This window comes from Oncorhynchus mykiss, chromosome 13, assembly GCF_057628025.1.
Source record: "Oncorhynchus mykiss isolate SJ-2025 chromosome 13, ASM5762802v1, whole genome shotgun sequence".
Taxonomy (NCBI): Eukaryota; Metazoa; Chordata; class Actinopteri; order Salmoniformes; family Salmonidae; genus Oncorhynchus; species Oncorhynchus mykiss.
The window spans coordinates 78101167-78126370 of NC_143034.1; the positions used below are offsets into that span (position 1 = coordinate 78101167).

The window sequence follows — 25204 nt, forward strand, 5'->3', positions numbered from 1 at the left end:
CCTACCTCTCTCTCCCTCTCTCTGTTTTCATTTCTCTCTCCATCCCCCACTCTCCCCCTCTCCATCCATCAATCTCCCCCTCTCCATCCATCAATCTCCCCCTCTCCATCCATCAATCCCCCCTCTCCATCCCTCACTCTCCCCCTCTGTTTTTCTCTCTCCATCCCTCACTCCCCCTCTCCATCTCTCACTCTCCCCCTCTGTTTTTCTCTCTCCATCCCTCACTTTCCCCCTCTCCATCCCTCACTCTCCCCCTCTGTTTTTCTCTCTCCATCCCTCACTCTTCCCCTCTCCATCCCTCACTCTCCCCCTCTGTTTTTCTCTCTCCATCCCTCACTCTCCCCCTCTCCATCTCTCACTCTCCCCCTCTGTTTTTCTCTCTCCATCCCTCACGCTTCCCCTCTCCATCCCTCACTCTCCCCCTCTGTTTTTCTCTCTCCATCCCTCACTCTCCCCCTCTCCATCTCTCACTCTCCCCCTCTGTTTTTCTCTCTCCATCCCTCACTCTTCCCCTCTCCATCCCTCACTCTCCCCCTCTGTTTTTCTCTCTCCATCCCTCTCTCCTCCTCTCCATCTCTCATCTTTCCAGGAAATATAAACTCATTCTGAGAAAATATATTCATATATGAAGTTTAAATGCATTTCTTATCAATAATGTCTTTAGTAAAACTCAATAAAATGTTCAAAATCCAAGGTGTGGTGGCCACCGAAAACATCTCTCCTTTGTTAAAAAAAAGTTCCTCTTTCTTTCTTTCGCTCTCTTTCTCGTGTTCCGATTGGGGGAAACAGTCGACCAACAATTTTGCAGTCAAAACAGGAAACAGGAAGCTGTGAGCAGGAAGCTGGAGGTGCTGCTGTGTGTGACGCATTCTGTGGTCCCCCTCAGAGGTGGCTCTCTGATTCGCTCCTGTCCGAGGTTCCATTGGTTCCGTGGGTCCCGTTCTCCATTGGAAAGCAGGACAGGGCCAGACCGTGGACGGTCAGGTTACTCTCGTTCAGTCTCCTGACGCGGAATGTCTCATAGTGGATGTTGTGGGTCACGTCCTTCAGGTCCTGCAGGTGGGACCTTTAAGGACACACAGACAAACACAAAAACACTCATTTATTTGCATGTTTATTTGTGTAAATAGGTTAAAATATACAATGTTGTAGACAAAAACACAAACAGCATCAGGGCAGATAGATGAAGGATAGACAGCTGAACAACAGAGGATTAAGGATAGACAGCTGAACAACAGAGGATTAAGGATAGACAGCTGAACAACAGAGGATTAAGGATAGACAGCTGAACAACAGAGGATTAAGGATAGACAGCTGAACAACAGAGGATTAAGGATAGACAGCTGAACAACAGAGGATTAAGGATAGACAGCTGAACAACAGAGGATTAAGGATAGACAGCTGAACAACAGAGGATTAAGGATAGACAGCTGAACAACAGAGGATTAAGGATAGACAGCTGAACAACAGAGGATTAAGGATAGACAGCTGAACAACAGAGGATTAAGGATAGACAGCTGAACAACAGAGGATTAAGGATAGACAGCTGAACAACAGAGGATTAAGGATAGACAGCTGAACAACAGAGGATTAAGGATAGACAGCTGAACAACAGAGGATTAAGGATAGACAGCTGAACAACAGAGGATTAAGGATAGACAGCTGAACAACAGAGGATTAAGGATAGACAGCTGAACAACAGAGGATTAAGGAGAGACAGCTGAACAACAGAGGATTAAGGATAGACAGCTGAACAACAGAGGATTAAGGAGAGACAGCTGAACAACAGAGGATTAAGGATAGACAGCTGAACAACAGAGGATTAAGGATAGACAGCTGAACAACAGAGGATTAAGGATAGACAGCTGAACAACAGAGGATTAAGGATAGACAGCTGAACAACAGAGGATTAAGGATAGACAGCTGAACAACAGAGGATTAAGGATAGACAGCTGAACAACAGAGGATTAAGGATAGACAGCTGAACAACAGAGGATTAAGGATAGACAGCTGAACAACAGAGGATTAAGGATAGACAGCTGAACAACAGAGGATTAAGGATAGACAGCTGAACAACAGAGGATTAAGGATAGACAGCTGAACAACAGAGGATTAAGGATAGACAGCTGAACAACAGAGGATTAAGGATAGACAGCTGAACAACAGAGGATTAAGGAGAGACAGCTGAACAACAGAGGATTAAGGATAGACAGCTGAACAACAGAGGATTAAGGATAGACAGCTGAACAACAGAGGATTAAGGATAGACAGCTGAACAACAGAGGATTAAGGATAGACAGCTGAACAACAGAGGATTAAGGATAGACAGCTGAACAACAGAGGATTAAGGATAGACAGCTGAACAACAGAGGATTAAGGATAGACAGCTGAACAACAGAGGATTAAGGATAGACAGCTGAACAACAGAGGATTAAGGATAGACAGCTGAACAACAGAGGATTAAGGATAGACAGCTGAACAACAGAGGATTAAGGATAGACAGCTGAACAACAGAGGATTAAGGATAGACAGCTGAACAACAGAGGATTAAGGATAGACAGCTGAACAACAGAGGATTAAGGATAGACAGCTGAACAACAGAGGATTAAGGATAGACAGCTGAACAACAGAGGATTAAGGATAGACAGCTGATATGATGAATGACAGACAGCTGAACAACAGAGGATTAAGGATAGACAGCTGAACAACAGAGGATTAAGGATAGACAGCTGAACAACAGAGGATTAAGGATAGACAGCTGAACAACAGAGGATTAAGGATAGACAGCTGAACAACAGAGGATTAAGGATAGACAGCTGAACAACAGAGGATTAAGGATAGACAGCTGAACAACAGAGGATTAAGGATAGACAGCTGAACAACAGAGGATTAAGGATAGACAGCTGAACAACAGAGGATTAAGGATAGACAGCTGAACAACAGAGGATTAAGGATAGACAGCTGAACAACAGAGGATTAAGGATAGACAGCTGAACAACAGAGGATTAAGGAGAGACAGCTGAACAACAGAGGATTAAGGAGAGACAGCTGAACAACAGAGGATTAAGGATAGACAGCTGAACAACAGAGGATTAAGGATAGACAGCTGAACAACAGAGGATTAAGGATAGACAGCTGAACAACAGAGGATTAAGGATAGACAGCTGAACAACAGAGGATGAAGGATAGACAGCTGAACAACAGAGGATTAAGGATAGACAGCTGAACAACAGAGGATTAAGGATAGACAGCTGAACAACAGAGGATTAAGGATAGACAGCTGAACAACAGAGGATTAAGGATAGACAGCTGAACAACAGAGGATTAAGGATAGACAGCTGAACAACAGAGGATTAAGGATAGACAGCTGAACAACAGAGGATTAAGGATAGACAGCTGAACAACAGAGGATTAAGGATAGACAGCTGAACAACAGAGGATTAAGGATAGACAGCTGAACAACAGAGGATTAAGGATAGACAGCTGAACAACAGAGGATTAAGGATAGACAGCTGAACAACAGAGGATTAAGGATAGACAGCTGAACAACAGAGGATTAAGGATAGACAGCTGAACAACAGAGGATTAAGGATAGACAGCTGAACAACAGAGGATTAAGGATAGACAGCTGAACAACAGAGGATTAAGGATAGACAGCTGAACAACAGAGGATGAAGGATAGACAGCTGAACAACAGAGGATTAAGGATAGACAGCTGAACAACAGAGGATTAAGGATAGACAGCTGAACAACAGAGGATTAAGGATAGACAGCTGAACAACAGAGGATTAAGGATAGACAGCTGAACAACAGAGGATTAAGGATAGACAGCTGAACAACAGAGGATTAAGGATAGACAGCTGAACAACAGAGGATTAAGGATAGACAGCTGAACAACAGAGGATTAAGGATAGACAGCTGAACAACAGAGGATTAAGGATAGACAGCTGAACAACAGAGGATTAAGGATAGACAGCTGAACAACAGAGGATTAAGGATAGACAGCTGAACAACAGAGGATTAAGGATAGACAGCTGAACAACAGAGGATTAAGGATAGACAGCTGAACAACAGAGGATTAAGGATAGACAGCTGAACAACAGAGGATTAAGGATAGACAGCTGAACAACAGAGGATTAAGGATAGACAGCTGAACAACAGAGGATTAAGGATAGACAGCTGATATGAAGGATGATGAAGGATAGACAGCTGAAATGATGAAGGACAGACAGCTGAACAACAGAGGATTAAGGATAGACAGCTGAATGAAGGATGATGGACAGACAGCTGATATGATGAAGGGCAGACAGCTGATATGAAGGATGATGAAGGATAGACAGCTGAAATGATGAAGGACAGACAGCTGATATGATGAAGTATAGACAGCTGATATGAGGAAGGATAGACAGCTGATATGATGAAGGACAGACAGCTGATATGATGGATGATGAAGGATAGACAGCTTATATGATGAAGGACAGACAGCTGATATGATGAAGGACAGACAGCTGATATGATGGATGATGAAGGACAGACAGCTGATATGATGGATGATGAAGGACAGACAGCTGATATGATGAAGGATAGACAGCTGATATGATGAAGGACAGACAGCTGATATGATGAAGGATAGACAGCTGATATGATGAAGGACAGACAGCTGATATGATGAAGGATAGACAGCTGATATGATGGATGATGAAGGATAGACAGCTGATATGATGGATGATGAAGGACAGACAGCTGATATGATGGATGATGAAGGACAGACAGCTGATATGATGAAGGACAAACAGCTGATATGATGAATGATGAAGGACAGACAGCTGATATGATGAAGGACAGACAGCTGATATGATGGATGATGAAGGACAGACAGCTGATATGATGGATGATGAAGGATAGACAGCTGATATGATGGATGATGAAGGACAGACAGCTGATATGATGAAGGACAGACAGCTGATATGATGGATGATGAAGGACAGACAGCTGATATGATGGATGATGAAGGATAGACAGCTGATATGATGGATGATGAAGGACAGACAGCTGATATGATGGATGATGAAGGACAGACAGCTGATATAATGGATGATGAAGGATAGACAGCTGATATGATGGATGATGAAGGACAGACAGCTGATATGATGAAGGACAGACAGCTGATATGATGGATGATGAAGGACAGACAGCTGATATGATGGATGATGAAGGACAGACAGCTGATATGATGAAGGACAAACAGCTGATATGATGAATGATAGACAGCTGATATAATGGATGATGAAGGACAGACAGCTGATATGATGAAGGACAGACAGCTGATATGATGGATGATGAAGGATAGACAGCTGATATGATGGATGATGAAGGACAGACAGCTGATATGATGAAGGACAGACAGCTGATATGATGGATGATGAAGGACAGACAGCTGATATGATGGATGATGAAGGACAGACAGCTGATATGATGGATGATGAAGGACAGACAGCTGATATGATGGATGATGAAGGATAGACAACTGATATGATGGATGATGAAGGACAGACAGCTGATATGATGAAGGACAAACAGCTGATATGATGAATGATAGACAGCTGATATAATGGATGATGAAGGACAGACAGCTGATATGATGAAGGACAGACAGCTGATAAGATGGATGATGAAGGACAGACAGCTGATATGATGGATGATGAAGGACAGACAGCTGATATGATGAAGGACAGACAGCTGATAAGATGGATGATGAAGGACAGACAGCTGATATGATGGATGATGAAGGACAGACAGCTGATATGATGGATGATGAAGGATAGACAGCTGATATGATGGATGATGAAGGACAGACAGCTGATATGATGAAGGACAAACAGCTGATATGATGAATGATAGACAGCTGATATAATGGATGATGAAGGACAGACAGCTGATATGATGAAGGATAGACAGCTGATATGATGAAGGACAGACAGCTGATATGATGAAGGATAGACAGCTGATATGATGGATGATGAAGGATAGACAGCTGAAATGATGGATGATGAAGGACAGACAGCTGATATGATGGATGATGAAGGACAGACAGCTGATATGATGAAGGACAAACAGCTGATATGATGAATGATGAAGGACAGACAGCTGATATGATGAAGGACAGACAGCTGATATGATGGATGATGAAGGACAGACAGCTGATATGATGGATGATGAAGGATAGACAGCTGATATGATGGATGATGAAGGACAGACAGCTGATATGATGAAGGACAGACAGCTGATATGATGGATGATGAAGGACAGACAGCTGATATGATGGATGATGAAGGATAGACAGCTGATATGATGGATGATGAAGGACAGACAGCTGATATGATGGATGATGAAGGACAGACAGCTGATATAATGGATGATGAAGGATAGACAGCTGATATGATGGATGATGAAGGACAGACAGCTGATATGATGAAGGACAGACAGCTGATATGATGGATGATGAAGGACAGACAGCTGATATGATGGATGATGAAGGACAGACAGCTGATATGATGAAGGACAAACAGCTGATATGATGAATGATAGACAGCTGATATAATGGATGATGAAGGACAGACAGCTGATATGATGAAGGACAGACAGCTGATATGATGGATGATGAAGGATAGACAGCTGATATGATGGATGATGAAGGACAGACAGCTGATATGATGAAGGACAGACAGCTGATATGATGGATGATGAAGGACAGACAGCTGATATGATGGATGATGAAGGACAGACAGCTGATATGATGGATGATGAAGGACAGACAGCTGATATGATGGATGATGAAGGATAGACAACTGATATGATGGATGATGAAGGACAGACAGCTGATATGATGAAGGACAAACAGCTGATATGATGAATGATAGACAGCTGATATAATGGATGATGAAGGACAGACAGCTGATATGATGAAGGACAGACAGCTGATAAGATGGATGATGAAGGACAGACAGCTGATATGATGGATGATGAAGGACAGACAGCTGATATGATGAAGGACAGACAGCTGATAAGATGGATGATGAAGGACAGACAGCTGATATGATGGATGATGAAGGACAGACAGCTGATATGATGGATGATGAAGGATAGACAGCTGATATGATGGATGATGAAGGACAGACAGCTGATATGATGAAGGACAAACAGCTAATATGATGAATGATAGACAGCTGATATGATGGATGATGAAGGACAGACAGCTGATATGATGAAGGACAGACAGCTGATATGATGAAGGACAAACAGCTGATATGATGAATGATAGACAGCTGATATGATGGATGATGAAGGACAGACAGCTGATATGATGAAGGACAAACAGCTGATATGATGAATGATAGACAGCTGATATGATGAAGGATAGACAGCTGATATGATGAAGGATAGACAGCTGATATGATGAAGGATAGACAGCTGATATAATGGATGATGAAGGATAGACAGCTGATAAGATGAAGGACAAACAGCTGATATAATGGATGATGAAGGACAGACAGCTGATATGATGGATGATGAAGGACAGACAGCTGATATGATGAAGGATAGACAGCTGATAAGAGGATGATGAAGGATAGACAGCTGATATAATGGATGATGAAGGATAGACAGCTGATATGATGAAGGATAGACAGCTGATAAGAGGATGATGAAGGATAGACAGCTGATATAATGGATGATGAAGGACAGACAGCTGATATGATGAAGGATAGACAGCTGATAAGAGGATGATGAAGGATAGACAGCTGATATAATGGATGATGAAGGATAGACAGCTGATATGATGAAGGATAGACAACTGAACAACAGATGATGGAGGCTTGGACCTCTAGACCACCCCAGGCAGCATGTGTGTGTACATGTGGTCCAGAGGCAGAGGCCTGGACCTCTAGACCACCCCAACTAGCATGCGTGTGTACATATATGTGTGGGGTGAGTGGTTGTATGTGTAACTGGAACTCACCTAATCAGCAGGTCTCTCAAGTTGGTAAACTCACAATGTGCCACGTTTTCAACTATGGACAGACAGAATAGAACAGACTGATTAAAACAGGTTAAAACCAGTCATTGCACCACATCCATGGAACACCAGCCCTTTGTCTCTCTTTCTCTCTCTCTCTCTCAATTCAATGTCAATTTAAGGGATTTATTGTCATTGAGTAACATATGTTTACATTGCCAAAGCAAGTGAAATAGATAATAAACTAAAGTGAAATAAACAATAAAAAATGTACAGTAAACATTACATTCCAAACGAATAAAGACTTTAAATCTCTCTCTCTCTCTCTCTCTCTCTGTCTCTCTCTCTCTCTCTCTGTCTCTCTCTCTGTCTCTCTCTCTCTCTCTCTCTCTCTCTCTCTCTCTCTCAGTCTCTCTCTCTCTCTGTCTGTCTCTCTCTCTCTCTCTCTCTCTCAGTCTCTCTCTCTCTCTCTCTCAGTCTCTCTCTCTCTCTCTCTCTCTCTTGTAACACGTCTGCTTCCTGCTCTGCAACTTCCTCATTACTAACACTAGAGGGCAGTAGAGCACATGACTCCAGAATGAAACTGCATTGGGATATGATGTTTTATTTAACCTGGCCTGTCAGTTAAGAACCAATTCTTATTTAATAATGACGTCCTTCACCGGCCAAACCCTCTCTCCTAACCCGGACGACGCTGGGCCAATGGTGCGCCGCCCTATGGGACTTCTGGTCACGGCCGGTTGTGATACAGCCCGGGATCAAACCGGGGTCTGTAGTGACGCCTCTAGCACTGCGGGGCAGTGCGTTAGACCGCTGCCCCACTCGGGAGCCCTATATGTGGTTAATTTTATGGACAACAGTGCTGCATATACCAGCATCATAGTATTATTATTACTACTACTCATTATGCATATTATTATTACGACTACTCATTATGCATATTATTATTACTACTACTCATTATGCATATTATTATTACTACTCATTATGCATATTATTATTATTACTACTACTCATTATGCATATTATTATTATTACTACTCATTATGCATATTATTATTACTACTCATTATGCATATTATTATTACTACTACTCATTATGCATATTATTATTACTACTCATTATGCATATTATTATTATTACTACTCATTATGCATATTATTATTACTACTCATTATGCATATTATTATTACTACTACTCATTATGCATATTATTATTATTACTACTCATTATGCATATTATTATTACTACTACTCATTATGCATATTATTATTACTACTACTCATTATGCATATTATTATTATTACTACTACTCATTATGCATTTTATTACTACTAATCATTATGCATATTATTACCACTACTACTCATTATGCATAGTATTATTACTACTCATTATGCATATTATTATTACTACTACTCATTATGCATATTATTATTATTACTACTACTCATTATGCATTTTATTACTACTAATCATTATGCATATTATTACCACTACTACTCATTATGCATAGTATTATTACTACTCATTATGCATATTATTATTACTACTACTCATTATGCATATTATTACTATTACTACTCATTATGCACATTATTATTACTACTACTCATTATGCATATTATTACTAGTACTACTCATTATGCATATTATTATTACTACTCATTATGCATATTATTACTACTACTCATTATGCATATTATTACTACTACTCATTATGCATATTATTAGTAATAATCCCAGTCAATGTCCACTCTATGATTCAGGCATAGTATTAGTAATAATCCCAGTCAATCTCCACTCTATGATTTAGGCATATTATTAGTAATAATCCCAGTCAATCTCCACTCTATGATTTAGGCATATTATTAGTAATAATCCCAGTCAATCTCCACTCTATGATTTAGGCATATTATTAGTAATAATCCCAGTCAATCTCCACTCTATGATTTAGGCATATTATTAGTAATAATCCCAGTCAATCTCCACTCTATGATTCAGGCATATTATTAGTAATAATCCCAGTCAATGTCCACTCTATGATTCAGGCATATTATTAGTAATAATCCCAGTCAATGTCCACTCTATGATTTAGTCATATTATTAGTAATAATCCCAGTCAATGTGTACTCTATGATTTAGGCATATTATTAGTAATAATCCCAGTCATTCTCCACTCTATGATTCAGGCATATTATTAGTAATAATCCCAGTCAATCTCCACTCTATGATTTAGGCATATTATTAGTAATAATCCCAGTCAATCTCCACTCTATGATTTAGGCATATTATTAGTAATAATCCCAGTCAATCTCCACTCTGTGATTTAGACATATTATTAGTAATAATCCCAGTCAATGTCCACTCTGTGATTTAGGCATATTATTAGTAATAATCCCAGTCAATGTCCACTCTATGATTCAGGCATATTATTAGTAATAATCCCAGTCAATGTCCACTCTATGATTTAGGCATATTATTAGTAATAATCCCAGTCAATCTCCACTCTATGATTTAGGCATATTATTAGTAATAATCCCAGTCAATCTCCACTCTATGATTTAGGCATATTATTAGTAATAATCCCAGTCAATCTCCACTCTATGATTTAGGCATATTATTAGTAATAATCCCAGTCAATGTCCACTCTGTGATTTAGGCATATTATTAGTAATAATCCCAGTCAATCTCCACTCTATGATTCAGGTTGTGTGTATAAATATGGAAAATAAACTCAAAACATGAAACACATCATCCGTAATAATGTAAACACACTGGCTCTCTATGATAATGTATTAATAATGTAAACACACTGGCTCTCTATGATAATGTATTAATAATGTAAACACACTGGCTCTCTATGATAATGTATTAATAATGTAAACACACTGGCTCTCTATGATAATGTATTAATAATGTAAACACACTGGCTCTCTATGATAATGTATTAATAATGTAAACACACTGGCTCTCTATGATAATGTGTTGATCATGTAAACACACTGGCTCTCTATGATAATGTATCGATCATGTAAACACACTGGCTCTCTATGATAATGTGTTAATAATGTAAACACACTGGCTCTCTATGATAATGTATTGATCATGTAAACACACTGGCTCTCTATGATAATGTGTTAATAATGTAAACACACTGGCTCTCTATGATAATGTATTGATCATGTAAACACACTGGCTCTCTATGATAATGTGTAATAATGTAAACACACTGGCTCTCTATGATAATGTATTGATCATGTAAACACACTGGCCCTCTATGATAATGTGTTAATAATGTAAACACACTGGCTCTCTATGATAATGTGTTGATCATGTAAACACACTGGCTCTCTATGATAATGTGTTGATCATGTAAACACACTGGCTCTCTATGATAATGTATTGATCATGTAAACACACTGGCTCTCTATGATAATGTGTTGATCATGTAAACACACTGGCTCTCTATGATAATGTATTGATCATGTAAACACACTGGCTCTCTATGATAATGTGTTGATCATGTAAAACACACTGGCTCTCTATGATAATGTGTTGATCATGTAAAACACACTGGCTCTCTATGATAATGTGTTGATCATGTAAACACACTGGCCCTCTATGATAATGTGTTGATCATGTAAACACACTGGCCCTCTATGATAATGTGTTGATCATGTAAACACACTGGCTCTCTATGATAATGTGTTGATCATGTAAACACACTGGCTCTCTATGATAATGTGTTGATCATGTAAACACACTGGCTCTCTATGATAATGTGTTGATCATGTAAACACACTGGCTCTCTATGATAATGTATTGATCATGTAAACACACTGGCTCTCTATGATAATGTGTTGATCATGTAAACACACTGGCTCTCTATGATAATGTGTTGATCATGTAAACACACTGGCTCTCTATGATAATGTGTTGATCATGTAAACACACTGGCTCTCTATGATAATGTATTGATCATGTAAACACACAGGCTCTCTATGATAATGTGTTGATCATGTAAACACACTGGCTCTCTATGATAATGTGTTGATCATGTAAACACACTGGCTCTCTATGATAATGTGTTGATCATGTAAACACACTGGCTCTCTATGATAATGTGTTGATCATGTAAACACACTGGCTCTCTATGATAATGTGTTGATCATGTAAACACACTGGCTCTCTATGATAATGTGTTGATCATGTAAACACACTGGCTCTCTATGATAATGTGTTGATCATGTAAACACACTGGCTCTCTATGATAATGTGTTGATCATGTAAACACACTGGTCCTCTATGATAATGTGTTGATCATGTAAACACACTGGCTCTCTATGATAATGTGTTGATCATGTAAACACACTGGCTCTCTATGATAATGTGTTGATCATGTAAACACACTGGCTCTCTATGATAATGTATTGATCATGTAAACACACTGGCTCTCTATGATAATGTGTTAATAATGTAAACACACTGGCTCTCTATGATAATGTATTGATCATGTAAACACACTGGCTCTCTATGATAATGTGTTAATAATGTAAACACACTGGCTCTCTATGATAATGTATTGATCATGTAAACACACTGGCCCTCTATGATAATGTGTTAATAATGTAAACACACTGGCTCTCTATGATAATGTGTTGATCATGTAAACACACTGGCTCTCTATGATAATGTGTTGATCATGTAAACACACTGGCTCTCTATGATAATGTATTGATCATGTAAACACACTGGCTCTCTATGATAATGTGTTGATCATGTAAACACACTGGCTCTCTATGATAATGTATTGATCATGTAAACACACTGGCTCTCTATGATAATGTGTTGATCATGTAAAACACACTGGCTCTCTATGATAATGTGTTGATCATGTAAAACACACTGGCTCTCTATGATAATGTGTTGATCATGTAAACACACTGGCCCTCTATGATAATGTGTTGATCATGTAAACACACTGGCCCTCTATGATAATGTGTTGATCATGTAAACACACTGGCTCTCTATGATAATGTGTTGATCATGTAAACACACTGGCTCTCTATGATAATGTGTTGATCATGTAAACACACTGGCTCTCTATGATAATGTGTTGATCATGTAAACACACTGGCTCTCTATGATAATGTATTGATCATGTAAACACACTGGCTCTCTATGATAATGTGTTGATCATGTAAACACACTGGCTCTCTATGATAATGTGTTGATCATGTAAACACACTGGCTCTCTATGATAATGTGTTGATCATGTAAACACACTGGCTCTCTATGATAATGTATTGATCATGTAAACACACTGGCTCTCTATGATAATGTGTTGATCATGTAAACACACTGGCTCTCTATGATAATGTGTTGATCATGTAAACACACTGGCTCTCTATGATAATGTGTTGATCATGTAAACACACTGGCTCTCTATGATAATGTGTTGATCATGTAAACACACTGGCTCTCTATGATAATGTGTTGATCATGTAAACACACTGGCTCTCTATGATAATGTGTTGATCATGTAAACACACTGGCTCTCTATGATAATGTGTTGATCATGTAAACACACTGGCTCTCTATGATAATGTGTTGATCATGTAAACACACTGGCCCTCTATGATAATGTGTTGATCATGTAAACACACTGGCTCTCTATGATAATGTGTTGATCATGTAAACACACTGGCTCTCTATGATAATGTGTTGATCATGTAAACACACTGGCTCTCTATGATAATGTGTTGATCATGTAAACACACTGGCTCTCTATGATAATGTATTAATAATGTAAACACACTGGCTCTCTATGATAATGTGTTGATCATGTAAACACACTGGCTCTCTATGATAATGTGTTGATCATGTAAACACACTGGCTCTCTATGATAATGTATTGATCATGTAAACACACTGGCTCTCTATGATAATGTGTTGATCATGTAAACACACTGGCTCTCTATGATAATGTGTTGATCATGTAAACACACTGGCTCTCTATGATAATGTGTTGATCATGTAAACACACTGGCTCTCTATGATAATGTGTTGATCATGTAAACACACTGGCTCTCTATGATAATGTGTTGATCATGTAAACACACTGGCTCTCTATGATAATGTATTGATCATGTAAACACACTGGCTCTCTATGATAATGTGTTGATCATGTAAACACACTGGCTCTCTATGATAATGTGTTGATCATGTAAACACACTGGCTCTCTATGATAATGTGTTGATCATGTAAACACACTGGCCCTCTATGATAATGTGTTGATCATGTAAACACACTGGCCCTCTATGATAATGTGTTGATCATGTAAACACACTCTCCCTCTGTGATAATGTATTTATAATGTAAACACACTCTCCCTCTATGATAACGTATTTATAATGTAAACACACTCAACCTCTATGATAATGTATTTATAATGTAAACACACTCTCCCTCTATGATAATGTATTTATAATGTAAACACACTCTCCCTCTATGATAACGTATTTATAATGTAAACACACTCAACCTCTATGATAATGTATTTATAATGTAAACACACTCTCCCTCTATGATAATGTATTAATAATGTAAACACACTCACCCTCTATGATGCCCCATTTGGTTTTCCTGCCCAGGACCTTGTTCCCGTTTACCTGGTGTTCCTTGTCTGTCCCCACCACCGCAAACGGAATGTTTTCCTGCACACAGAATACCAGGAGAGGGGAAAGGTAAGAGAGGAGTACCAGAAGAGGACCAGACAGGGGAAAGGTAAGAGGGGAGTACCAGGAGAGGGTGAAGGTAAGAGAGGAGTACCAGGAGAGGACCAGACAGGGGAAAGGTAAGAGAGGAGTACCAGGAGAGGACCAGACAGGGGAAAGGTAAGAGGGGAGTACCAGGAGAGGGTGAAGGTAAGAGAGGAGTACCAGGAGAGGACCAGACAGGGGAAAGGTAAGAGAGGAGTACCAGGAGAGGACCAGACAGGGGAAAGGTAAGAGAGGAGTACCAGGAGAGGACCAGACAGGGGAAAGGTAAGAGAGGAGTACCAGGAGAGGACCAGACAGGGGAAAGGTAAGAGAGGAGTACCAGGAGAGGACCAGACAGGGGAAAGGTAAGAGAGGAGTACCAGGAGAGGAGTACCAGGAGAGGACCAGACAGGGGAAAGGTAAGAGAGGAGTACCAGGAGAGGACCAGACAGGGGAAAGGTAAGAGAGGAGTACCAGGAGAGGGGAAAGGTAAGAGAGGAGTACCAGGAGAGGACCAGACAGGGGAAAGGTAAGAGAGGAGTACCAGGAGAGGAGTACCAGGAGAGGACCAGACAGGGGAAAGGTAAGAGAGGAGTACCAGGAGAGGACCAGACAGGGGAAAGGTAAGAGAGGAGTACCAGGAGAGGGGAAAGGTAAGAGAGGAGTACCAGGAGAGGACCAGACAGGGGAAAGGTAAGAGAGGAGTACCAGGAGAGGAGTACCAGGAGAGGACCAGACAGGGGAAAGGTAAGAGAGGAGTACCAGGAGAGGACCAGACAGGGGAAAGGTAAGAGAGGAGTACCAGGAGAGGACCAGACAGGGGAAAGGTAAGAGAGGAGTACCAGGAGAGGACCAGACAGGGGAAAGGTAAGAGAGGAGTACCAGAAGAGGACCAGACAGGGGAAAGGTAAGAGAGGAGTACCAGGAGAGGACCAGACAGGGGAAAGGTAAGAGAGGAGTACCAGGAGAGGACCAGACAGGGGAAAGGTAAGAGAGGAGTACCAGGAGAGGAGTACCAGGAGAGGACCAGACAGGGGAAAGGTAAGAGAGGAGTACCAGGAGAGGACCAGACAGGGGAAAGGTAAGAGAGGAGTACCAGGAGAGGGGAAAGGTAAGAGAGGAGTACCAGGAGAGGACCAGACAGGGGAAAGGTAAGAGAGGAGTACCAGGAGAGGAGTACCAGGAGAGGACCAGACAGGGGAAAGGTAAGAGAGGAGTACCAGGAGAGGACCAGACAGGGGAAAGGTAAGAGAGGAGTACCAGGAGAGGGGAAAGGTAAGAGAGGAGTACCAGGAGAGGACCAGACAGGGGAAAGGTAAGAGAGGAGTACCAGGAGAGGAGTACCAGGAGAGGACCAGACAGGGGAAAGGTAAGAGAGGAGTACCAGGAGAGGACCAGACAGGGGAAAGGTAAGAGAGGAGTACCAGGAGAGGACCAGACAGGGGAAAGGTAAGAGAGGAGTACCAGGAGAGGACCAGACAGGGGAAAGGTAAGAGAGGAGTACCAGGAGAGGACCAGACAGGGGAAAGGTAAGAGAGGAGTACCAGGAGAGGACCAGACAGGGGAAAGGTAAGAGAGGAGTACTAGGAGAGGGGAAAGGTAAGAGAGGAGTACCAGGAGAGGGTGAAGGTAAGAGAGGAGTACCAGGAGAGGGTGAAGGTAAGAGAGTTGTACCAGGAGAGGACCAGACAGGGGAAAGGTAAGAGAGGAGTACCAGGAGAGGGTGAAGGTAAGAGAGGAGTACCAGGAGAGTAACAGGAGAGGACCAGACAGGGGAAAGGTAAGAGAGGAGTACCAGGAGAGGAGTACCAGGAGAGGACCAGACAGGGGAAAGGTAAGAGAGGAGTACCAGGAGAGGAGTACCAGGAGAGGACCAGACAGGGGAAAGGTACGAGGGGAGTACCAGGAGAGGAGTACCAGGAGAGGACCAGACAGGGGAAAGGTAAGAGAGGAGTACCAGGAGAGGAGTACCAGGAGAGGACCAGACAGGGGAAAGGTAAGAGAGGAGTACCAGGAGAGGAGTACCAGGAGAGGAGTACCAGGAGAGGACCAGACAGGGGAAAGGTACGAGGGGAGTACCAGGAGAGGACCAGACAGGGGAAAGGTACGAGGGGAGTACCAGGAGAGGATGACCAGGAGAGGACCAGACAGGGGAAAGGTAAGAGAGGAGTACCAGGAGAGGAGTACCAGGAGAGGAACAGACAGGGGAAAGGTAAGAGGGGAGTACCAGGAGAGGAGTACCAGGAGAGGAGTACCAGGAGAGGATCAGACAGGGGAAAGGTAAGAGAGGAGTACCAGGAGAGGAGTACCAGGAGAGGAGTACCAGGAGAGGATCAGACAGGGGAAAGGTAAGAGAGGAGTACCAGGAGAGGAGTACCAGGAGAGGAGTACCAGGAGAGGAGTACCAGGAGAGGATCAGACAGGGGAAAGGTAAGAGAGGAGTACCAGGAGAGGAGTACCAGGAGAGGGGAAAGGTAAGAGAGGAGTACCAGGAGAGGAGTTGACACCAAACCCTGGTCCCAGAACTATACTGTTGTGTGCTTTGGCCAGTGAGTTCCTTTGACTATCGCTGCCAAACTGCTTTCAAGTGTGACTTGTAAAATGTGTGTGTGTGTGTGTGTGTGTGTGTGTGTGTGTGTGTGTGTGTGTGTGTGTGTGTGTGTGTGTGTGTGTGTGTGTGCGTCTGTGTGTGTCTCACCCTGATCTTGTCGTTGAGTATCCTGTCCTCTGGATCTTCGTCGTACTCAGTCTGAGGGTAGACTCGGATCCCATTGGCCTTCAGGTCCTGTCTTATCTACACAGGGGTCAGATGGCAGGGGTTACAGGGGTCATTCAGAGGTCATGAGGTCAACATGATGACACAGATGTGTACATGCTACTATTGTGTACGGGTGTCCCTGTTCCTGGATTACCCTCCTGTAGGTTTTAACTCCAACCCTGTTCCTGGAGAACTACCCTCCTGTAGGTTTGAACTCCAACCCTGTTCCTGGAGATACCCTCCTGTAAGGTTTTAACTCCAACCCTGTTCCTGGAGAGCTACCCTCCTGTAGGCTTTAACTCCAACCCTGTTCCTGGAGAACTACCCTCCTGTAGGTTTACACAGGGCTCTCTTACCCTGTTCCTGGAGATTCCCTCCTGTAAGGTTTTAACTCCAACCCTGTTCCTGGAGAGATACCCTCCTGTAGGTTTTAACTCCAACCCTGTTCCTGGAGAGATACCCTCCTGTGGGTTTTAACTCCAACCCTGTTCCTGGAGAACTACCCTCCTGTAGGTTTTAACTCCAACCCTGTTCCTGGAGAGCTACCCTCCTGTAGGTTTTAACTCCAACCCTGTTCCTGGAGAACTACCCTCCTGTAGGTTTACACAGGGCTCTCTCACCCTGTTCCTGGAGATACCCTCTTGTAAGGTTTTAACTCCAACCCTGTTCCTGGAGAGATACCCTCCTGTAGGTTTTAACTCCAACCCTGTTCCTGGAGAGATACCCTCCTGTAGGTTTTAACTCCAACCCTGTTCCTGGAGAGATACCCTCCTGTAGGTTTTAACTCCAACCCTGTTCCTGGAGAGCTACCCTCCTGTAGGCTTTAACTCCAACCCTGTTCCTGGAGAACTACCCTCCTGTAGGTTTACACAGGGCTCTCTTACCCTGTTCCTGGAGATTCCCTCCTGTAAGGTTTTAACTCCAACCCTGTTCCTGGAGAGATACCCTCCTGTAGGTTTTAACTCCAACCCTGTTCCTGGAGAGATACCCTCCTGTGGGTTTTAACTCCAACCCTGTTCCTGGAGAACTACCCTCCTGTAGGTTTTAACTCCAACCCTGTTCCTGGAGAGCTACCCTCCTGTAGGTTTTAACTCCAACCCTGTTCCTGGAGAACTACCCTCCTGTAGGTTTACACAGGGCTCTCTCACCCTGTTCCTGGAGATACCCTCTTGTAAGGTTTTAACTCCAACCCTGTTCCTGGAGAGATACCCTCCTGTAGGTTTTAACTCCAACCCTGTTCCTGGAGAGATACCCTCCTGTAGGTTTTAACTCCAACCCCGTTCCTGGAGAGATACCCTCCTGTAGGTTTTAACTCCAACCCTGTTCCTGGAGCTAAATGTTAGAATTAAACAGCTATTGCCAACTCAATGTGTATCAGAATCAGGAGGGTAGGTAGATCTCCAGAACAGGGCTGTAGAGCCCTGGTATAAACCTACAGGAGGTTAGGTAGATCTCCAGAACAGGGTTGTAGAGCCCTGGTATAAACCTACAGGAGGTTAGGTAGATCTCCAGAACAGGGCTGTAGAGCCCTGGTATAAACCTACAGGAGGTTAGGTAGATCTCCAGAACAGGGCTGTAGAGCCCTGGTATAAACCTACAGGAGGGTAGGTAGATCTCCGTAACAGGGTTGTAGAGCCCTGGTATAAACCTACAGGAGGGTAGGTAGATCTCCAGAACAGGGTTGTAGAGCCCTGGTATAAACCTACAGGAGGGTAGGGAGATCTCCACAACAGGGTTGTAGAGCCCTGGTATAAACCTACAGGAGGGTAGGTAGATCTCCAGAACAGGGCTGTAGAGCCCTGGTATAAACCTACAGGAGGTTAGGTAGATCTCCAGAACAGGGCTGTAGAGCCCTGGTATAAACCTACAGGAGGTTAGGTAGATCTCCAGAACAGGGCTGTAGAGCCCTGGTATAAACCTACAGGAGGGTAGGTAGATCTCCGTAACAGGGTTGTAGAGCCCTGGTATAAACCTACAGGAGGGTAGGTAGATCTCCAGAACAGGGTTGTAGAGCCCTGGTATAAACCTACAGGAGGGTAGGGAGATCTCCACAACAGGGTTGTAGAGCCCTGGTATAAACCTACAGGAGGGTAGGTAGATCTCCAGAACAGGGTTGTAGAGCCCTGGTATAAACCTACAGGAGGGTAGGTAGATCTCCAGAACAGGGCTGTAGAGCCCTGGTATAAACTTACAGGAGGGTAGGTAGATCTCCAGAACAGGGTTGTAGAGCCCTGGTATAAACCTACAGGAGGGTAGGTAGATCTCCAGAACAGGGCTGTAGAGCCCTGGTATAAACCTACAGGAGGGTAGGTAGATCTCCAGAACAGGAACAGGGTTGTAGAGCCCTGGTGTAAACCTACTATAGTGTATGAGTGATAGATATGTTATAACCTAATGAATCTTCCATGGTCCTAGTCTCTAGACTCTCTCCCCCAGACTATCATCCCTACTCTCCTTCAAGAGACGGATTAGTTTACATCCAGACTTGGACGCTTGCCATGACCATCTCCCTCCCCCTCTCCCCCCCTCTCTCTCCCTCTTTCCCATCTCTCTCTGTATCTCTCTCCCTCTGTCTCTCCTCCCTCTCTGTCTCTCTCTCGTTATCTTTCTCTTTCCCTGTTCTACTTTCTTTTTCTACCTAACTATGAAAGTATAAGTTAGCTGCTGCTATCACTAGCTCTTGCTCTCTCTATCTTCTCTATATCTGTGTCCTCTCTCCTTCTCTCTCTGTCTCTCCTCTCTCCCTCCTTCTTCCTCTCTCTCTCTCTCTCCTCCCTCTACGTCTCTCTGTCTCTCCTCACTCCCTCCTTCTCTCTCTCTGGCTCTCCTCCCTCTATGTCTCTCTGTCTCTCCTCACTCCCTCCTTCTCTCTCTCTATCATGGACCTCTGCACCTCTCCCAGCTCATGGCCCTTGAGCAATTTTAAATCTCCACTCAATCTTCTGAAGCTCATCTGTAAACACTTCCCTATCTTCATCTCCACACACTCTTTCTATCTCCCTGTGCTCTCTCTCTCTCTCTCTCTCTCTCTCTCTCTTCTCTCTCTCGCTCTCTCAATCTTTTGAAGCATCTGTAAACACCACTAAATCTCCTCTACACACTTAGAATCTCTTTCTCCTCTCTCAATTCTCTCCCTCCTTCTTCTCTCTCATCTATAAACACATGTCCATCTCCTCCATACTCTCAGTGTGGTTGTCATTCCATTCCAGTGTAGATAGATCCTCCAACATTCCTCTCTAAAGTCAGTTGATGTGTATCTGTTTTAACTTGGTATTAAGGCAGGAGGTGGTTGTCCTCAGGTCGAGTCTGTCAGACAGTAGGTACAGTACGTTCCTCTCACCCTCAGGTCGAGTCTGTCAGACAGTAGGTACAGTACGTTCCTCTCACCCTCAGGTCGAGTCTGTCAGACAGTAGGTACAGTACGTTCCTCTCACCCTCAGGTCGAGTCTGTCAGACAGTAGGTACAGTACGTTCCTCTCACCCTCAGGTCGAGTCTGTCAGACAGTAGGTACAGTACGTTCCTCTCACCCTCTGTTTAAACTCTTGTCTCTCCTCCATGGTGAGTGTGTCTGCCTTAGCGATGATCGGTACGATGCTGACTATCTTCCCCAGCCTCTTCATGAACTCCACGTCTATGGGACGTAACCTACAGGGAACAGAAACAACACAAACAAATGTTAGTCCCAGCCCTGTACCCTCAGTCCCAGCCCTGTACCCTCAGTCCCAGCCCTGTACCCTCAGTCCCAGCCCTGTACTCTAGCCCCGGCCATGTCCAGTTCCAGCACCCTCAGCCTTGCCCAGCCTCAGCCCCAGCACCCTAGACCTAACTGGACTGGGGTAGGGAGAACTAACTGGACTGGGGTAAGAAGAACTAACTGGACTGGGGTAGTGAGAACTAACTGGACTGGGGTAGTGAGAACTAACTGGACTGGGGTAGGCAGAACTAACTGGACTGGGGTAGGGAGAACTAACTGGACTGGGGTAAGAAGAACTAACTGGACTGCGGTAGGGAGAACTAACTGGACTGGGGTAAGAAGAACTAACTGGACTGGGGTAGGGAGAACTAACTGGACTGGGGTAGGTAGAACTAACTGGACTGGGGTAGGGAGAACTAACTGGACTGGGGTAGGCAGAACTAACTGGACTGGGGTAGGCAGAACTAACTGGACTGGGGTAGGGAGAACTAACTGGACTGGGGTAAGAAGAACTAACTGGACTGGGGTAGGGAGAACTAACTGGACTGGGGTAGGGAGAACTAACTGGACTGGGGTAGGGAGAACTAACTGGACTGGGGTAAGGAGAACTAACTGGACTGGGGTAGGGAGAACTAACTGGACTGGGGTAAGGGGAACTAACTGGACTGGGGTAGGGAGAACTAACTGGACTGGGGTAGGTAGAACTAACTGGACTGGGGTAGGGAGAACTAACTGGACTGGGGTAGGGAGAACTAACTGGACTGGGGTAAGGGGAACTAACTGGACTGGGGTAGGGGGAGTTAACTGGACTGGGGTAGGGAGAACTAACTGGACTGGGGTAAGGAGAACTAACTGGACTGGGGTAGGGAGAACTAACTGGACTGGGGTAAGAAGAACTAACTGGACTGGGGTAGGGGGAGTTAACTGGACTGGGGTAGGGAGAACTAACTGGACTGGGGTATGGGGAGTTAACTGGACTCGGGTAGGGAGAACTAACTGGACTGGGGTAGGGGGAGTTAACTGGACTGGGGTAAGGAGAACTAACTGGACTGGGGTAGGGAGAACTAACTGGACTGGGGTAAGAAGAACTAACTGGACTGGGGTAGGGGGAGTTAACTGGACTGGGGTAGGGGGAGTTAACTGGACTGGGGTAGGGGGAGTTAACTGGACTGGGGTAAGAAGAACTAACTGGACTGGGGTAGGGGGAGTTAACTGGACTGGGGTAGGGAGAACTAACTGGACTGGGGTAGGGAGAACTAACTGGACTGGGGTAGGGAGAACTAACCGGACTGGGGTAGGGAGAACTAACTAGACTGGGGTAGGGAGAACTAACTGGACTGGGGTAGGGAGAACTAACTGGACTGGGGTAGGGAGAACTAACCGGACTGGGGTAGGGAGAACTAACCAGACTGGAGTAGGGAGAACTAACCGGACTGGGTTAGGGAGAACTAACTGGACTGGGGTAGGGAGAACTAACTGGACTGGGGTAGGGGGAGTTAACTGGACTGGGGTAAGAAGAACTAACTGGACTGGGGTAGGGAGAACTAACTGGACTGGGGTAGGGAGAACTAACCGGACTGGGGTAGGGAGAACTAACTAGACTGGGGTAGGGAGAACTAACTGGACTGGGGTAGGGAGAACTAACTGGACTGGGGTAGGGAGAACTAACTGGACTGGGGTAGGGGGAGTTAACTGGACTGGGGTAAGGAGAACTAACTGGACTGGGGTAGGGAGAACTAACTGGACTGGGGTAAGAAGAACTAACTGGACTGGGGTAGGGGGAGTTAACTGGACTGGGGTAGGGGGAGTTAACTGGACTGGGGTAAGAAGAACTAACTGGACTGGGGTAGGGGGAGTTAACTGGACTGGGGTAGGGAGAACTAACTGGACTGGGGTAGGGAGAACTAACTGGACTGGGGTAGGGAGAACTAACCGGACTGGGGTAGGGAGAACTAACTAGACTGGGGTAGGGAGAACTAACTGGACTGGGGTAGGGAGAACTAACTGGACTGGGGTAGGGGGAGTTAACTGGACTGCGTAAGGAGAACTAACTAGACTGGGGTAGGGAGAACTAACTGGACTGGGGTAGGGAGAACTAACCGGACTGGGGTAGGGAGAACTAACCAGACTGGAGTAGGGAGAACTAACCGGACTGGGTTAGGGAGAACTAACTGGACTCGGGTAGGGAGAACTAACTGGACTGGGGTAGGGGGAGTTAACTGGACTGGGGTAAGAAGAACTAACTGGACTGGGGTAGGGAGAACTAACTGGACTGGGGTAGGGAGAACTAACCGGACTGGGGTAGGGAGAACTAACTAGACTGGGGTAGGGAGAACTAACTGGACTGGGGTAGGGAGAACTAACTGGACTGGGGTAGGGGGAGTTAACTGGACTGCGTAAGGAGAACTAACTAGACTGGGGTAGGGAGAACTAACTGGACTGGGGTAGGGAGAACTAACCGGACTGGGGTAGGGAGAACTAACCAGACTGGAGTAGGGAGAACTAACCGGACTGGGTTAGGGAGAACTAACTGGACTGGGGTAGGGAGAACTAACTGGACTGGGGTAGGGAGAACTAACTGGACTGGGGTAGGGAGAACTAACCAGACTGGAGTAGGGAGAACTAACTAGACTGGGTTAGGGAGAACTAACTGGACTGGGTTAGGGAGAACTAACTGGACTGGGGTAGGGAGAACTAACTGGACTGGGGTAGGGAGAACTAACCGGACTGGGGTAGGGAGAACTAACTGGACAGGGGTAAGGAGAACTAACTGGACTCGGGTAAGGAGAACTAACTGGACTGGGGTAAGGAGAACTAACTGGACTGGGGTAAAGAGAACTAACTAGACTGGGGTACGGAGAACTAACTAAACTGGACTAGGGTAGTTAAGGTATAGTAACAGTTAGCTGAAATCTGATCAGACAGGCTATTCATAAGGTATAGAATAGAGATCTGCTGGAGAAGTCATAGGAAGTGATGTCAGAGGAAGTGACGTGAGGGTTCTCACCAGTGTCCGGTGGCAGGCAGGAAGTAGACACAGCAGTGGACGCGTGTGTCAGGGATCCTCGGCTTCCTGTTGACGTACAACTCTTCTTTCAGGTACCTCTCATACTGCTCATTAACATAACTCACTATAGGCTCCCAACTAGAGGAGAGAGGAGAGGAGGGGGGGGGGGGGGGGGGGGGGGGGGAGGGGTGGAGGGGAGAGGAGGGTGGTGGGGGGGGGGTGGCGAGAGAAGAAGAGAGAGGCAAGAGGATGAGTGGTAAAAACAACAACTGCACAACACATTTAAGGCTGTTAGTTAAAATATAATTTTGGTTGGAAAAGGTAAATGAATTGAACAAGAAATCAATAAAATGATGAGCTATATAATTATCCCCTATAAAAGTCCCACTGAAACAGTCATAAATAACTGCTGTTAACATAGTATGAAGCATAACAACAGGTGAGTAACTGAATCAGCCTGAAAACAGATGGGCTGTAATGCTGAAACTTCCCCGAAAGGTGATTTCAAAAGTAATCTCTCTTTCACCTCCCTCCACCTCTCCCTCCATCTCTCTCCCTCCATCTCTCTCCCTCCATCTCTCTCCCTCCATCTCTCTCCCTCCATCTCTCTCCCTCATCTCTCTTCCTCATCTCTCATCCTCCCTCCATCTCTCCCTCCATCTCTCTCCCTCCATCTCTCTCCCTCCATCTCTCTCCCTCATCTCTCTTCCTCATCTCTCATCCTCCCTCCATCTCTCCCTCCATCTCTCTCCCTCCATCTCTCTCCCTCCATCTCTCTCCCTCATCTCTCTCCCTCCATCTCTCTCCCTCATCTCTCTTTCTCATCTCTCTTCCTCCCTCCATCTCTCTCCCTCCATCTCTCTCCCTCATCTCTCTTCCTCCCTCCATCTCTATCCCTCATCTCTCTTCCTCCCTCCATCTCTCTCCCTCATCTCTCTTCCTCCCTCCATCTCTCCCCCTCAT

General features: G+C 44.3%; 1 protein-coding gene across 2 annotated transcripts in view; it reads right to left on the bottom strand.

Moving 5' to 3' along the window:
* Window positions 1–743: 743 nt before the first annotated feature.
* septin12 (septin 12) overlaps window positions 744–25204 on the bottom strand; it is a 183324-nt gene continuing 158863 nt past the window's right edge. For both annotated transcript variants that reach the window (XM_090197795.1, XM_036939362.2), the window contains 6 exons: window positions 24242–24379; window positions 21068–21185; window positions 17480–17575; window positions 14640–14736; window positions 8018–8069; window positions 744–1066 (listed from right to left, as the gene is read on the bottom strand). In XM_090197795.1, the coding sequence (XP_090053921.1) occupies window positions 883–1066; window positions 8018–8069; window positions 14640–14736; window positions 17480–17575; window positions 21068–21185; window positions 24242–24379 (685 nt within the window). In that variant the 3' untranslated portion in view covers window positions 744–882. The remainder of the gene's footprint in view (window positions 1067–8017; window positions 8070–14639; window positions 14737–17479; window positions 17576–21067; window positions 21186–24241; window positions 24380–25204) is intronic.